Raw genomic sequence first — 16083 nt, forward strand, 5'->3', positions numbered from 1 at the left:
CTCTGCACATTAAAGATACTAATCTGTTATCTGGCTTCAGGTTTTGCTATTGGGAAGTCAGCTGTCGGTGTAATCTTTGCTCCTTTGGAAATAATCTGTCTTTTTTGCCTGGCAGCGCTTAACGATTTCTCTTTGTTTTGGTATTCCAGAGTTTCCCTGTGATATGTTGGATGTGGATTCCTGCTTCTGCACTCCCCCTCCCCTTCTTCCCTCCACCTTGCTTGTTAGTGTTTGGGCTTTCTGAATCTGAAGAGTCATGTCTTATATCACCTGTGGAAAATTCTCAGTTTTATTTCTGCAAATATTGCTGTTTTTCCATTCTTTCTCTTTTTCTTTTTGAATCCAGTTGGATTGTGTTGGATCTTCTTATTATCTCTCCATGTCCCTTAACCTCTTCCATATTATCTACCTTTGTTTTTAAGCCGTCCCTTGCACTAATTCTCTATTCAGCTTTGTCTGCTGCCACTTATCTTGTCCACTGAGTTTGTAGTTTTATTTCTAGAAGTCTATTTTATTTCTTCACACATGTTCCTGGTCATCCTATTGAATAACCTCTTTTATTTTTCTAAACCTGTTAAGCATGCCTATTTTATATTCTGATTCTAGAAGTTTCAACATCTGAAGTATTTGTGGGTTTGATTCTACAGGATTATTTTTTTTTCCCTGTTGGTGTCTGCCCATGGAGACTTGTTTTCTTGTGTATTATTTCTTGTACATACTTGTGATTTATTTTTACCTTAAGCTCATGGTCCTTGGAACATTTTCAGGGAAGATTCCTTGAAGCCTGAGTTTCAAGTATGGGTTGTACATGCATGTCGCATATGAAAATTAACCTAGGAATTAGACATTTCTCCTTTGCACAAAATCCTTGCCTAATAGATTTAATAATTTCATAAAATTATTTTTTATTCAAGTATAATTAACGTACTGTGCTATATTAGTTCTAGGTGTACAATATAATGATTTAGCAATTCTTTTTTTTTTTTTTAACGTTTATTTATTTTTGAGACAGAGAGAGACAGAGCATGAACGGGGGAGGGGCAGAGAGAGAGGGAGACACAGAACCGGAAGCAGGCTCCAGGCTCTGAGCCATCAGCCCAGAGCCTGACGCGGGTCTCGAACTCACGGACCGCGAGATCGTGACCTGGGCTGAAGTCGGATGCTTAACCGACTGAGCCACCCAGGCGCCCCAGCAATTCTTTATATTACACAGTGCTCATCACAAGAGTATGCTTAATCCCTTCACCTATTTCATCCATCCCCCACCCACCTCTCCTCTGGTAACTATCAGTGTGTTCTCTATAGTTGAGAGTCTGTTTTTTGGTTTGTCTCTTTTTTCTTGATTTGTTCTTGTTAAATTCCACATGTGAGTGAAATCGTATGGTATTTGTCTTTTTCTGACTGACTCATTTCACTTAGCATCAAACCCTCTACATCCATCCATGTTGTTGCAAATGGCAAGATTTCATTTTTTTTATGGCGGAGTAATATTCCATGGTGTATATATACCACATCTTCTTTATCCATTCATCTATGCAAGTTGGTACAGCTACTGTGGAAAACGGTATGGAGGTTCTTCAAAAAATTAAAAATAGAATGACCATATATATGGTCCAGTAATTCCTTTTCTGGATATTTACCCAAATAGAATGAAAACATGAATTTGGAAAGATCTATGCACCCCTCTGTTTATTGCAGCATTATTTATTTATTTTTAAATTATTTTTTAAATGTTTATTTTTGAGAGAGACAGAGTGTGAGTGGGGGAGGGGCAGAGAGAGAGGGAGACACAGAATCCAAAGCAGGCTCCAGGTCCCGAGCTGTCAGCATAGAGCCTGACACGGGGCTCGAACTCAAACCGTGAGATTGTGACCTGAGCGGAAGTCGGACCCTTAGCCGACTGAGCCACTCAGGCGCCCCTATTGCAGCATTATTTAAAAAATTATTTATAAAAAGACAAACTTAGTTTCTTTTAAAAAGTATTTCTTCTTTTTGTTTAGTTTTGTGGCTGCTTGTTGGTGTGGGGCTACTGGGATTAGGACTACGGCATAAAACCTATGAGAGGAAATTGGGCAAAGGGGTAAGTAATGAAAAATTTGGATATAGAATGTTATGTGTTATGTACGTATATGCATACATTTGTACACTTTATCATTGTGTTTGAACTGTAGATCTGGATCTCATGACTTCAGGGCCCTGAATCCCATTTCTTTAACCCTTAGGTCATAGGCTAATAATATAATGGAGTTGTTTCATGAAGTTGGGTTCTTGGGACAGGATAGACCCATTTATTAAAGGCAAGCTGCTCAAAATTTGTTGTATGACGTTATCTTTGCCATTCTATCATTTAATATATCTAAACTATGAAGTAAAGAACTACTTTATAATGGGCTTTTTTTATGGGCAGATATTGCTGAAGGCAACAATATGAGAGCCTTTGATTTAAAAACAATCTTCTAGATAATTCTTGATTTTGAAGATTATGGGTAGTTTGTGTATTGATGAGTCATGGAAGTTTTCCTGTTCTTCCTTTCCCTGCTTGCGGTCGACAGGTTTAAATGTTTTATTGTCCCCTTCTCTTCTAGATAGGTGGGTAGAAGAAAAAGTAAGTTATTGCCGTGTTGTGTTTGCTTTCTACGCTGATGAAGTGTGATGTGTTTCATAATGCAGTTAGAATTATAGTTTTGGCTAAAACAGAATTTGAGGGTCAGCTCTGAATTTTAGTAATCTGCATCAACCAGGCAAATTTTTCATGAAAATAAAAAGCTATACTGAGCACGGAGAGCATGCTTCTCCTATTTACCTTTGCACGTCCAGCACCTGACAAAGGGCTTGCCACACACTCAGAACTCAGTAATGGTTTCTTAGTAAGTGAATAATTCATTACGTGGTCCCTTTCTTTTGTCCTTTGTTACTTGTTATCATTGCAGCATGTCGGTCAAATGAAGATACCTAATCTTCCTCTTTTCAAAAGGAGTCATTTCAGTTAGATTTAATACCTGTTCTTTTCATTCCTTCCTTCCTTCCTTCATTCATCTGATAAATGCATATTGAATGTCTCCTGTGTGCCTGGTTCCCGGGGTACAGACATAAACAATTTGGACAAGACCCCTGCCCTCATGGAGTTTACATTCTAGTAGGGAAGAAAGACGGTATTCAGAGGAGGAAATAGACTGTCACTTTAGATTAGGCTGCTTGGAAGCAAAGAGGATTAGGGAGTAGAGAGTAACGGGACTGGGTGGTTAGAGAAGGCTGCTCTGAGGAGGTGATATTTGAGTGGAGACTTGAAAGCTGAGATGAAGCCAGTTAATCACAGAGCTAGGGGTAAAGGATTCAGGCAGAGGGCACGTGTGTAAAGGGCTGAGGGGAAACGGATGGGGCATGTTTGAGACCCACCAAGGTGGCTGGTGCAGCTGAAGCTTGGTGAGTAAGGGGAAGAGTCATAGAAGATGAGGATGGGGAGGCCGGGAAGGGTCACATCATACAGGGCCTTACAGAGCACCGTGAAGTGTCCTGATTTTAGTTTTCTTTCAGTGGAAGCCATAGGGTATTTCAAGCAGGAACATGAAGAAATGTGAGAGCAGGTTGGCTGCTCTGTGAAGAATGGATTGTAGAGTAGAAGCAGGGAGATAAGTGACAAGGCATTTTCAGCCATCCAAAAGAGAGACTATGGAGGTTTGGATGGGTGCGGTGGCAGTGCCATTGGAGACAAGTGGGCAGACTTAGAGGATAGACTTGATCCTCGAACAGTGTGGATTTGAACTGCGCTGATCCACTTACATGCAGATCTTTTTTCAATCAGTATACTGGAGGGGCGCCTGGGTGGCTTAGTCGGTTCAGTGTCCGACTTCGGCTCAGGCCATGATCTCACGGCTCGTGGGTTTGAGCCCCGCAGCGGGCTCTGTGCTGACAGCTCGGAGCCTGGAGCCTGCTTTGGGTTCTGTGTCTCCCTCTCTCTCTGCCCCTCCCCCACTCACATTCTGTCTCTCTCTCAAAAATAAATAAACATAAAAAAAAAAAAAGAAAGTATACTGGAGGTTTGTGACAATTTGCAAATACTTGCAGGCCATCCACACAATGTAGAAATAGTGAAAAAATTAAGAAAAAGGTGTGTTGTGAATGCGGAATATATATGTAGAGACTAGTCTGTTTTGTCATTTACTACCAGAAAGTGTCGGTAGATTTATTATCAAAAGTTACAATGTACCAAAACTTACACACACACACACACACACACACACACACACACACACACACACAGACTGTACCTGGCTCATTTGCAGTGGAGAGAAATGTAAACATAAAGATGCAATATTAAATCATAACTGCATCAAATTACCCGTAGTCCATACTGTACTACCGCACCTCCTGCGGCTATTGCGGTGAGCTCAAGCGTCTTATCAGTTTAAAACTCGGTGTGATGCTGATCTCCAGGTGAGCAGTTTGTCCCTAGTAAATTTCATATTACTGTAAAAAGTGATCTCTCGTGGTTCCCAGGTGGTTTTGATTGTAAACAATACTGTAGACCTTGAACATCAACATGGGACTCATATGAAGTGCCTCTAGTGATGCTAGAAGTGCTCCCAAGAAGCAGAGAAAAGTCATGACCAGAAAGCGTTGAATTGCTTGATATCCTGTAGATTGGGGTCTGCAGCTACATTCACCAGCCGTCTTGAAATAAAAGATCCAGTGTAAAAAGAAAAAGGAAAAAAGAAAAGGAGATTCATGAAGCTGTCGCTGCGGCCACACCAGCAGGCATGAAAACCTCACACTTTTTTTGCGAAATACCTTTCTATGTCATACTGAAAATGCAGCTTTTAGGTAGGTGTGGGATTGCTGTAAGAGAGGCATACCTATAGACTCCATTATGACTTGAGAAAAAGCGAGATCATTATGTAACAACTTAGCGCAAAAGGCAGGGGAAGGATCTAAAGCTGGGGAATTTAACTTTAGAAAGGTTTTGGCTTAAAAACTGTCAAGATAACAGGAGAAGCAGCTTCTGCCCACCAAGGGGCAGCAGAGAGTTCCCAGACCCCATTAAGGAAATCATTGAGGAGAAAGGATATTAGCCTGAACAGGTTTTTCTTGCAGAGGAAAGGGTCCTATTGTGGAAAAAAATGCCACAAAAGACACCTGTTTGTATGGAAAAGAAGCGAGCACTAGGATCTAAGGTAGAAGGGATGTGTTAACTCCACTGTTCTGTGCAAATGCAGTGGATTTATTATCAGGGCTGTCTTTATCTATAAAGCTGCTAACCCTGAGCCTTGAAGGGAAACGATAAACACCAGCTACCAGTCTTTTGATTGTATAACAAGGAGGCCTGGACAATGAGAACCCTTTTTCTGGATTAGTTCCATTAATGCTTTGTCCCTGAAGTCAGGAAGTACCTTGCCAGCAAGGACTGCCTTTTGTAGTTCTTTTGATATGAGACAATGCCCCTGACCACCCAGGATCCCATGAGTTCAACACCAAAGGCATCAAAGTGCTCTACTTGCCCTCAGGCACAACTTTGCTGATTCCGCCTCTAGATCAGGGAGTTCTCTGGCCCTTTAAGCCTCATTACACACAATATTCTATGAAAGAATTGTCAGTGCTGTGGAGGAGAGCCCTGACAGATAGAACATCATGAAAGTCTGGAAGAATTACATCACTGAAGATGCCGTTGTTTAGAAGAAGTCACGAAAGCCATCAAGCTCGAGACAATAAATCCCTGCTGGAGAAAACTGTGCCCAGATGTTGTGCATGACTTCACAGGATTTATGACAGAGCCAATCAAGGGAATCACGAAAGGGACTGTGGATAATGGAAAAAAAAAAGTGGAGGCTGAAGCGTTTCAAGATACGGATCTTAGAGAACTTCAAGAGGTAACAGACACCACACCAGAGGAATGAACAGATGACCCACTGGAGATGAGTGCTTCCAAACCAGTGCCACATGATGAGGAAGATGTAGAGGACGCAGTGTCAGAAGACAAACTGACATTAGACAGTCTAGCAGAAGGGGTCCAGTGAGTCAAGACTGCTTTTGACTTCTTTTGCGACACGGACCCTTCTACGATAAGGGCACCGAACCTAAAGCAGAAGGTGGAAGAAGGACTGGTACCATGTAGAAACATTTTTAGAGACATGAAAACGCAAAAGAAGTCAGACAGAAATTACAGTGCATTTCCAGAAAGGTATACCAAGCGTGCCTGCTTCTCCTGCCTCTCCCCTTCCTCTTCCTCCACCTCTTCTCCTCTGGCACCCCTGAGACAACAAGACCACCCGCCTGCCCCTTCGTCTTCCTCCTCAGTCTACTCAACATGAACACAATGAGGATGAAGACCTTGATGATGATCCACTTGCACTTTATGAATTGTAAGTAATCATCACGCTGTACACCTAATAAACCTGTCTGTTGTGTGTGTGTGTCTTTGTGAAAATCTACTATGTGTACAGCAAGAACTGTTTAGACATTTGGTGTCCCTGTCATCAAAGTATTCACCATGCAGAACACTCTGTGCAAGACTCCCATGGAGGTGGACAGCCTATCCTTACGTAGGCATAAGGTGAGTGTATGTAATGTAAAATTAATCACGTCTTAGTTTTCCCACTGTTTTTATAACTCTGCTTTCAAAGAATTATATTAGCATGCAGTATGCCTCTTTCTTATAATTGGAGAAACTGTGTATCAGCCTATCATTACAGACAAGTGGTTAAAAAAAATGGAACAGTGTTTCCAAAATTGCATTATAACGATGACTATAATACTGTATGCCATACAATTTTTTTAATGATTCATTCATTAATTGTATAGGCTAGGCTAGCATGAAGCTGTCATATCGATTATACTAGGTTACCATAAAGCAAACATATTGCTGCTTCCTCGTTATCAATGCATGAATTGTTATAGCTGGAAGTAAATATGAATTTCTTTTTCACATCATCTTTCTTTTTTTTTATTTAAAAAAATTAAAAAAAAATTTTTTTTAATGTTTATTTATTTTTGAGACAGAGAGAGACAGAGCATGAATGGGGGAGGGGCAGAGAGAGAGGGAGACACAGAATCCGAAACTGGCTCCGCGCTCTGAGCTGTCAGCACAGAGCCCGACGCGGGGCTCGAACTCACAGACTGTGAGATCGTGACCTGAGCCAAAGTCGGTTGCTCAACCAACTGAGCCACCCAGGCGCCCCTCACCTCATCTTTTCATTTTTGATGTCTGCTGTTAGTAATATGTATAATACCTATAGTGTTTTGTATCATATAAGACCATGTTGATATAGACACTGACACAAGATTCATCTTGTAAACAGATGATACAAACTTACAGCATCGATAACTACGGTACACTACTGTAAATATGTCTTGTCTTCCCTATGATTTTCTAAATAACATTTTCTTTTCTCTAGGTTATATTTATTATAAGAATACCTTACATAATACATGTATACAATGTATAAAATGTGTGTCTGTCGACTGTTATGTTATTGGTAAGGCTTCCAGTCAGCCGTAGGCTATTAGTAGTTAAGGTTTTGGGGAGTCAAAAGTTATACATGGATTTTCAATTGTGCAGGGAGACAGAGCCCCTAACTCTCGTGTTGTTCCAGAGTCAAAGGTGTTCTGAAAGAGTTGACAGGATTTATTGATGGATTAGATGTTGCTCGATAAAGAGAAGGAAGAAATCAAGAATGACTTTGATGTCTTTGGCTTGAGCAACTGGATGGAGGGTGGTGGCGTTTACTGACATGGGAAGAATGAGAGAATAATAGGTTTTGGAGTGGTGAAATCCAGAGTTAATTATAGTTACATAGTTACATGAAAAGGGATAGTGTAATGAATATAATCATGCCTCTTGAAATCCCTGATGATGTCTCCTTTCTCTTTATATGACATTCATTAAACTGAATAATTTTCCTTGTATGAAGATGAAAAGCCCAGCTTACTGCTGGTAGCATACCGAGTCACCAGTGTTTACATGGTGGCATTCCATTGCAAGAGGTTGCTACTTATCATCCTCCCAACTTCAACCTGTATGGTTCACTCAAAGTTGCTTTTCCAGTTGCGGTGATAGATTTGTTCTAATGCAGCCATACTCTTCCTCAGGATCCCTGTTATAGATCAGTGAGGTATTTGCTTAAGATGGATGGTGAGGGTTGGGCAGTGATTCTCTGACTGAGCCCATGAGCCCAAAAGATGAACTCTTAAAGGCGGCTGTGCTCCTGAATATTGGCTTTGTCAGTGCCATAGAGGAGTAACAATGTGTATAACTCAGAATCAGCAGGCTGCTTTACAAATACGTGGAAGGACTCTGTATATCCCTCTGTGATCTCATTCTTCTCCTGTGCAAGGGTTACCTCCATCTGGAATATGGTGTTTATCATTTTTCATACATTTCTTTATATTGTGCTTACCTATGAGATAACCCCCGACAGTATCGTTTGTTCCGTGTTTTCAACTTCACCTATATGACATTTGACATATACATTCTGCAACTTATTACTTAAAATCACTTTTATGAGATTCATCCCTGACTCATTTATTAGGGCTGGGTAGTATTCCATTGTAGGTCTGTGACACCATTTATTTATCCATTTTCCTATTTTTCCTATTGAAACAACAGCCAGGTTGCTTCTAATTTTTTGCTATTATAAATGATGCTTATTATAAATGCTCACTTTCCAAATATTCCTCCTCACTTCCAAGCTTAAGCTGGAAGCTCATAGAAGATTTATTATTAGAATATCACCTAGCAAATAGCTCCCTGTTTTATGAATTAAATGTGGGAAAATTCACCAAGAAAATTCCTTTGCTGAAATATGAATTTTGGTAGAGAGAGGTGGAGAAAGCTGGGTGATTGGAACCGCCATTGTTCCTAGTCATTGTAAATTACCATTAAAATTACTCCTCAGGGACCAGCCACAGAGGTCTCTGCTGCCATCTGGCCTTTTCGGTTTGGCTATGACAATGAAGGATGGTCCAATCTAGAAGGATCGGCTCAGCTGCTCAGTCAAACAGGTAAGCCTTTTACCGGAATTAGTTCCAGGTTTTGAGAAACCGCTGTTGTTATTTTTATTTTGAACGAGATCATAAGGAACAGGAGGAGGCTTTGCTGGATCATAAACTAATCTCATAAAAAGGCTTCATTTTGGTAGGCAGCTGCAGAAGGATTAAGCTACCATAACCACATCTGTCTTTGAAAGCAGTCAATTCAGTTGATCCTGAACAAAGCCTCACACTGAGTATCTGCAGGGAATTCTTGTCAGGCCCTTGTTCCAAGAGATACTCTTCCTGGTGCTTTCTGTTGCTTGGGGACCCACCATGGGGGACCCAAAAGCAGTCGGATCAAAAGGCAGAATGGGTCAGGGTGAGGGTTCATTTGTGAAGCACATTGCTTTCAAGAGCCTAAGGGCCAGTTTTTAAGTTTCTGTGCCCTGGGGTGTGCCTCTTTGTATGAAGCATCCTTTAAAAGGTGCGGGTATTTGGTTCTTAGATCAACTTTGTGGAACGTGGAGCAAGGTTTGTGAAGGTCTAAACTGTTCTGGTTGCTCCTAATGATAAGCATGTCCCCTGAGACATACTTATGCTGAGAGTCTATATGATTCTAATGCCAGTAAGGAATTTCCGTGGCCTTTCTTCTTGACTATAGGCCCTGCGGGACAGCTGGTCCGAGTCAGAGAAAACCAGTAAACTTACTTCTGTGCCAATACCATGGAAGTGTTTTCCCAGGAATAAAATGCCGTTACATACCACTTTGTATTTCTGAACATAAGTTGCATATTTGAAACAAACATTATGCTCATTTGAAATCTTGGGAAAGATGTTAAAAATATTTGAAAATGTAAAAGATACATTTTCATCCTTTTCTGTGTTTTCTCCAGGTGTCCCATGTTTTAATTACATTCTAAACATGGGAAAACTCCTCTTATGGCTCAGGTCTGACCCATTTCACTTTAGTGACTCATTAGAAATTACTTTGTTTTTTGATTTATGAGGAAAGGCAAAGGGTTGAAGAAGAAAGTTTTACTGTTTTTGCATAGCTGTGGTTAATCACTACATGCTTTTTTTTTTTTTTTTCTGAATAGGTGCAGATTTCATAACAATTTTGGAGAGTGATGCTTCTAAGCCCTATATTGGGAACAACGACTTAACCATGTGGCTAGGGGAGAAGTTGGGTTTCTATACCGACTTTGGCCCAAGCACAAGGGATCACACGTGGGGGTGAGTGTACTTTGGTAACACAGCCCTGAAGACCAGGAAGCTTGGGCTTAGAGCGGAAGGTTGATGTTCTCATTCCTTTGTCCTATGAATATGCCTTAGGGGTGCTTCCTGGGAGGGATGAGAAGGTGCCGAAGATAGCATATTCCGTGATTGTTTTTCATGGTGGCCCGGCTGCTGGATATTTTCAGTTCTTCAGCATTATAAACCATTTGGTGTAGGAGCTGAGGTTTACAGCGCTAAGCATGTCTGACCTGGATGCTGTCCTCACAGGGCTTACATTCTGGTGTGAAGAAACAGAAAATCAATATGTACACATGGAAATAAATAGGAATTTGAAATCGTGATAAGTGCTATGTAGAAAAGGAACATGACTGGGTAGGAGGGGCAGGGGATGCTGAGGGATGGTCAGGAAGGTCTCTTTGCAGACCTCACCATGAGGAGGACCCAGGACCTAGCCGTGGGCAGTGCTGAGGGAACTGCCAGTGCAAAGACTTGAGGCAGGGTTAGGCTTGGTGGGCCTGAATGTGGGGACTGAGGGGGAACCAGTAAGAGATGAGGTCAAGGGCAGGCCCCTGATCTTAGAAAGTCACATAATCCATGCTGGGGACTGAGGAATTCAATTTTGACGGGAAGCCATTGGCTGCGTTTTAAATGGGAGCCATCTGATCTGATTTACATTTCAAAAAGATCCTTCTAGCTGTTCCTAGAACAGCTTCTTGGGGGCAAGGATGGGAGCAAGCAGGGAGACAGGTGATGAGGTAGGTGCACTAGCACAGGTGAGAGATGACAGTAGGAGCCGTGGTCATGGGGAGAAGGGGGGTGGGCAAATTTAAGACCTACTTTGGAACAGAGCTGACAGGACTTACTGATGGTTTAGATGTCAGGGGCCAGGAAGTGATAAAAGACAACATCTATGTTTGTTACCCAAATACCTGATAGGACATGTTGTTGTTTAATGGGACGGGGACAACTAGGCAGAGCAGACAGATTGTGCTAAATTTGAGATGCCTCTGGACAGTCAAGTGACATCTAGTAGGATGTTCTGTGCAGCGTGGAGGGCCAAGTGGGACAGGATAAGCTGGACACGTGCACAGATTCAGGTGACATCACTGGAGAGGTCATCCTGTTGGAGGGGCTCCATGAGGGGCCAGAGAGAGTGCATGCAGCCAGGGACCAGGGAAGAGACCTGGCTGAGATCTGAGCTCTGCTCATCCTTTTTATATATAGTTCTTTGACTTAGAGTGAGGTAGAACATGTTTTCATATCTTTATTGGACAGTTTATAATTCCTAATTTTGTAAATTGTTACTTTGTGTCCTTGCTGGCAAGATTGTACATTCCCAAATGTGTTGATTAATATTAGAACTATTTATGCAAATATGTTGCCAGAGTAACAATTTAAGGAAAATAGATTTTGTGTATTGCTAACTCTGCCCTTTTTGTGTCTCCATAGTATTTAATAAAACAGAGTTGATGGCATTGTGCTTAGCGACATAAAGAGACATGCTAAATAGCAGAGATGCAAGGTATTGTCTCAGACAGCCATATTAGTGCTTTGAGCACATCCCTTTTTAACACATGTGCTTAGTTCTGTCTCCATGATATGGTGGGACCAATAATGATGCACATGTTTCTTTTCATTCCAATGCAGGATTATGGTTTTGTCCCGATACCCAATTGTGAAGTCAGAGCACCACCTTCTTCCATCACCAGAGGGCGAGATCGCACCAGCTATAACAATGACTGTTAACATCTCGGACAAACTGGTGGATTTTGTCGTGACACACTTTGGGAATCATGAGTGGGTTTCTTTGGTCTTTCTAATAGTACACAAATGCCAAGAAATATTATTAGTACATTACTTTGATTTCAACGCAGTGACTTTTCTTTTTTTTTTCCTCCCAAAGTATTTTTCCTTATGTAGCTGGTTTTAAAAAATGAAGCATAAAACATTTGTGGGTGGTCCTTAGAGATGGTACGGGGCAGCAATGATGGCTGTGTTAGCCAGCAATGGCCGAGCAGGTGCTGTGCTAAGTACATTATTGCATTTAGTCTTTACTCTGTATAATGTTAGTACCATTATAGTCCCATTTTACAGATAAAGACTGTGGACTGAGAGAGGTTAGATGACTAGTCTGAGAGTGTCACCCAATGAGGCATTAGGTAGACCTAACTCAGAGCCTGCATGTACTTGGGACCATGTGGTAAACCGGACTACAGAAAAATGAAATATTCTTTTCCTACAGGATTATTACAGTTGGAAGTACTGTTAGGATTTGAGGGTACTAAATGATACTCTGTTTTCCTCATGTTTTCAGAGTCCACTGATGGGTAGGTAGAGGAATTTGGCAGGGACATCAAAGTATCTCTTAATTCTGATAAACTTATGTGGATGGCATGGCTTAGTTGTGTCTATGTGGACCTGCTAATTCATCCGCCAATAATACATGAAACTGCCCCAAAGCAGCCGACCCACCAGAGGTGCAATGTCTGCCTTGTCAAACTCTCCCCTTGGTAGAGAGAATATCCCAGAAATACCCTGTCTGCAAACTGGCAGGCTCCAAGAAGAGAGAGGAAGGACTTGAGACAAGCATGCCCAATTAATTCTGCCAAACTCAACCAGTTAGGAAAGTTTTCCCCAAGTGTAAAAAGTGGGAGATAGAGGCCAGACATGGTTTTCTAAGCAAGTCCTTCTATAAGGAGACATGAGGAATGGGGAATGAATTTTATCCCCAAAGGATAACATTTACAACCAGTGACTTAGTACTGAATAAATCATGAATGATGCTAACAATGTAATATAAAAGCAAAGATAAAAGTATATAATTTGTACTCTGCCATACTAAACGTTCTGTAATAATAATTGAAAACGGTAACATAAAGTACTATAATACAGGGCATATAGGTCCTATCCACGTTCATGACAAGAGGCCACTGAGCTTTGAAGTGACATACAGTACATTAGAACAACATGGTTGTACTATAAGTTTCACCTAAACAAAACTAATGTGTCTGCTACCTTTATTTTCCTGTTACCTCGCTTTTTTCTCACAGCATCATGTGGCTCTGTGAAGGTATACTTGAATATTTTCTGAACGAAATCAGACTTAGCAATATAAACAAACCATCCAAATGTAATTGTGTGAACCATTCACTCACCAGACTCTTGCTTGTCTTAGAAATAAAAAGGGTGTTCAGAGGACAGATGATATAGATGATGGTCCATGTCTCTTTAGAAAGCTATTTGAAGAAATGCCTCTGTTTCTCTCAATAATTTTCATGTAGCAAGCACAGGCATTCCAAAATCATTCCACTGACCTTAAATTGCCCTGGGTTTAGCTTTTAAAAAATAGCACTTTTATGATTAAAGTTGCAAGGTCTTAACCTGAGAAACAGTTGAATAAAGTCCTTCCCATTTTTCCTTTGCTTTTCCCCCTTGCCCTCTTCAACCCCCTCCAACCTCCAACATGTAAAGAATAGACTTGAAAGAGAAGACTAAAGATAGCCCTCAGAATGTGTTTGGAAAAGAGGAGGAAAGGATTACCTTTTCTAACTTTCTATTAACTACATATTTAAAAAAAAAATTTTTTTTAAACTTCGAGAGAGAGCAAGCCCTAGCAGGGGAGAGGGGCAGAGAGAGAGAGAGAGAGAGAGAGAGAGTAGTTGTGTAAGTGGGGGGGGGCAGAGAGAGGGAGAGAGAGGGAGAATCCCATGCAGGTTCTGCACTGTCAGCACAGAGCCAAACTTGGGGTTTGAACCCACGAACTGTGAGATCATGACCTGAGCCAAAACCAAGAATTAGATGTTTAACCGCTTAACCAACTGAGCCTTCCAGGCGCCCTGTATTAAGTGCATATTTAAAGCTCTCTAATCAAAACCACACTTTTCACATGTTCTCACTTATTCACTTGATTTAATAATACACACACACACACACACACACACACATATATACAATGACAATGACAGCAGTGACAAAGCTAGCTAACATTTACTGAGGACATGTAGCACCAGGGAGGGAGGCGGTGTGTTTGAGTGGTTAAAAGCATGAAATTCCAGAGCTTGGAATCAGACAATCTGGTTTGAGTACTAATTGAAGGTGTATCCTTCACCAGGTTATTTAATCACCTTGGGCATCAGTTTTCTCATTTGTAAATCAGGGGCAATAATCCATTATAGGGTTCTTGTGAGAATTAAATATTATCTCATGGAAACTACATGAATACAGCAAGTGCTCCATTAATACTGGCCATTGTTATTAAACCAAGTCAGATAACCCTAAATGTAAGGTCTGTTGGGCAGCTAAAAAAAGAATTCATTCATCAAACGCAGATCAAGCATCTGCCGTGTCCCAGGCACAGTGCTTGTTGCAGTCTTTCCCCTTAGAGCCACAGTTCTGTGTCACTCCTTAGAAGCCCTGTCCATGAACCCTGTAGCCTTCCAACAGGTGACACGAAGACGCTCATACATTGAAGGATTTGTGAAGCCATCATTCCATATTTTCATTTGCCTTTGTTTTCTACAATACTAGATACAAAATTCTTACTGTGAATAAATATTTAGAGATTTCGTTCTCTACTGATTATGGCATATAAACACGAAGTCATATTAGGAATGAATTATGGAATGCTTATGCATGTTGTTAGCTGATTCAACAGGATTTTTAAAATTATTGACTACACAAATACCTCTTTACAACCAATAAATAGGAAATAGCAGCATTCCTTAGAAGCATTTAGGTATACACCATAACTAAAATCAATGTTATTTTATGTAATTAACTGAGCCACCAGTTCATCACCACTTTGTTTTCTGTAACATCATAAATGTACAAAGAAGAAAGAGTGCAGAACCGGTAGTCTGTAGTTATACTTTTGGTCCTACTGTAACATAACCTCAGTGAGTTCCAGTCCTTTTATTTCTGAATTGGATGAAATTATTTTTTCCAGCCCACATTATAGGGTTTTGGGGCTGATCACATATTAACTGGTAAAGAAATATAAAATGTGTTCTCTCTCTTGCTCTCTCCCTCTCTCTCCCCCATCTCCTTTCCTCTCCTTTCTTTGTACTCATACATATACTATTTATTTTTATTATCATCACTGGGTAAAATTTATCGACTGAGAAAATATGAAACCAAATTCATAGATTATTTTCCAATATATTGCTAATATATTTGTATGAAAACACTATCTATGGTACAGTGACCTTGGAATTCTCTAATGGTACAGTGACCTTGGAATTCTCTAGACCAGATTTGAATCCCAGTTGTGTGTATCAGAAGGAACAGAATTCACTGCAGACCTAAATAAGGCACTATTTACCAAGAGGCTGGAAGGATCAAAAGAAGAGATAAGAGATACTATAGTATTCAGGAAGAGGGGCCACAGGCAAAAAGAATGCAGCTAATGGGGAAGAAATACCACAACTTCTCTCTCCTTTTTATCTCCTACTGGTGCCTGTAGTTGACCAAACCTAACTGGAAATCAGCAGAAAAGGGAGCCCAGGACATGAAATCTGCCTGGGTTAGCTTCTCAGGGCACAGAGAAGGACTGAGAACAGATCCAGACAGGGCAGTTGGAAAATAACCATAAGCGTGTTACTTAATCTCATTTAAAAATAGAGCTAATGATGAGCACTGGGTGTTGTATGGACACCAATTTGAAAATAAATTATATTTAATATATAAAAAAAGAAAAAAATAGAGCTAATGCCTGCCTCTCAGTTATTGTGAATATTCAGTATCAAAGATATTTAATAAATGGTCATTCTTTTCACTCTTCTATTTCTTAAGGCATCTTTGAATGGTACTCAGCTGTCTATACATTCTTATCTAAGCTTAGTTCTGCCTTCAGATCCTACCTTCCTACATCAATGAGGTTTCTCC

The 16083-nt window shown here is 40.7% G+C and overlaps 1 protein-coding gene across 1 annotated transcript in view; it reads left to right on the plus strand.

Annotated features, from left to right (window-relative positions):
• Positions 1–16083, plus strand: part of CWH43 (cell wall biogenesis 43 C-terminal homolog) — a 56832-nt gene that overhangs the window by 24732 nt on the left and 16017 nt on the right. The window contains exons 9-12 of the mRNA XM_047091979.1: positions 2001–2080; positions 8889–8994; positions 10062–10197; positions 11848–11997. Of these exons, the coding sequence (XP_046947935.1) occupies positions 2001–2080; positions 8889–8994; positions 10062–10197; positions 11848–11997 (472 nt within the window). The remainder of the gene's footprint in view (positions 1–2000; positions 2081–8888; positions 8995–10061; positions 10198–11847; positions 11998–16083) is intronic.

Source organism: Lynx rufus, unplaced genomic scaffold (assembly GCF_022079265.1).
Source record: "Lynx rufus isolate CCGP_SWC_20201006 ecotype Redwood Valley unplaced genomic scaffold, mLynRuf1.p SCAF_3, whole genome shotgun sequence".
NCBI lineage: Eukaryota > Metazoa > Chordata > Mammalia > Carnivora > Felidae > Lynx > Lynx rufus.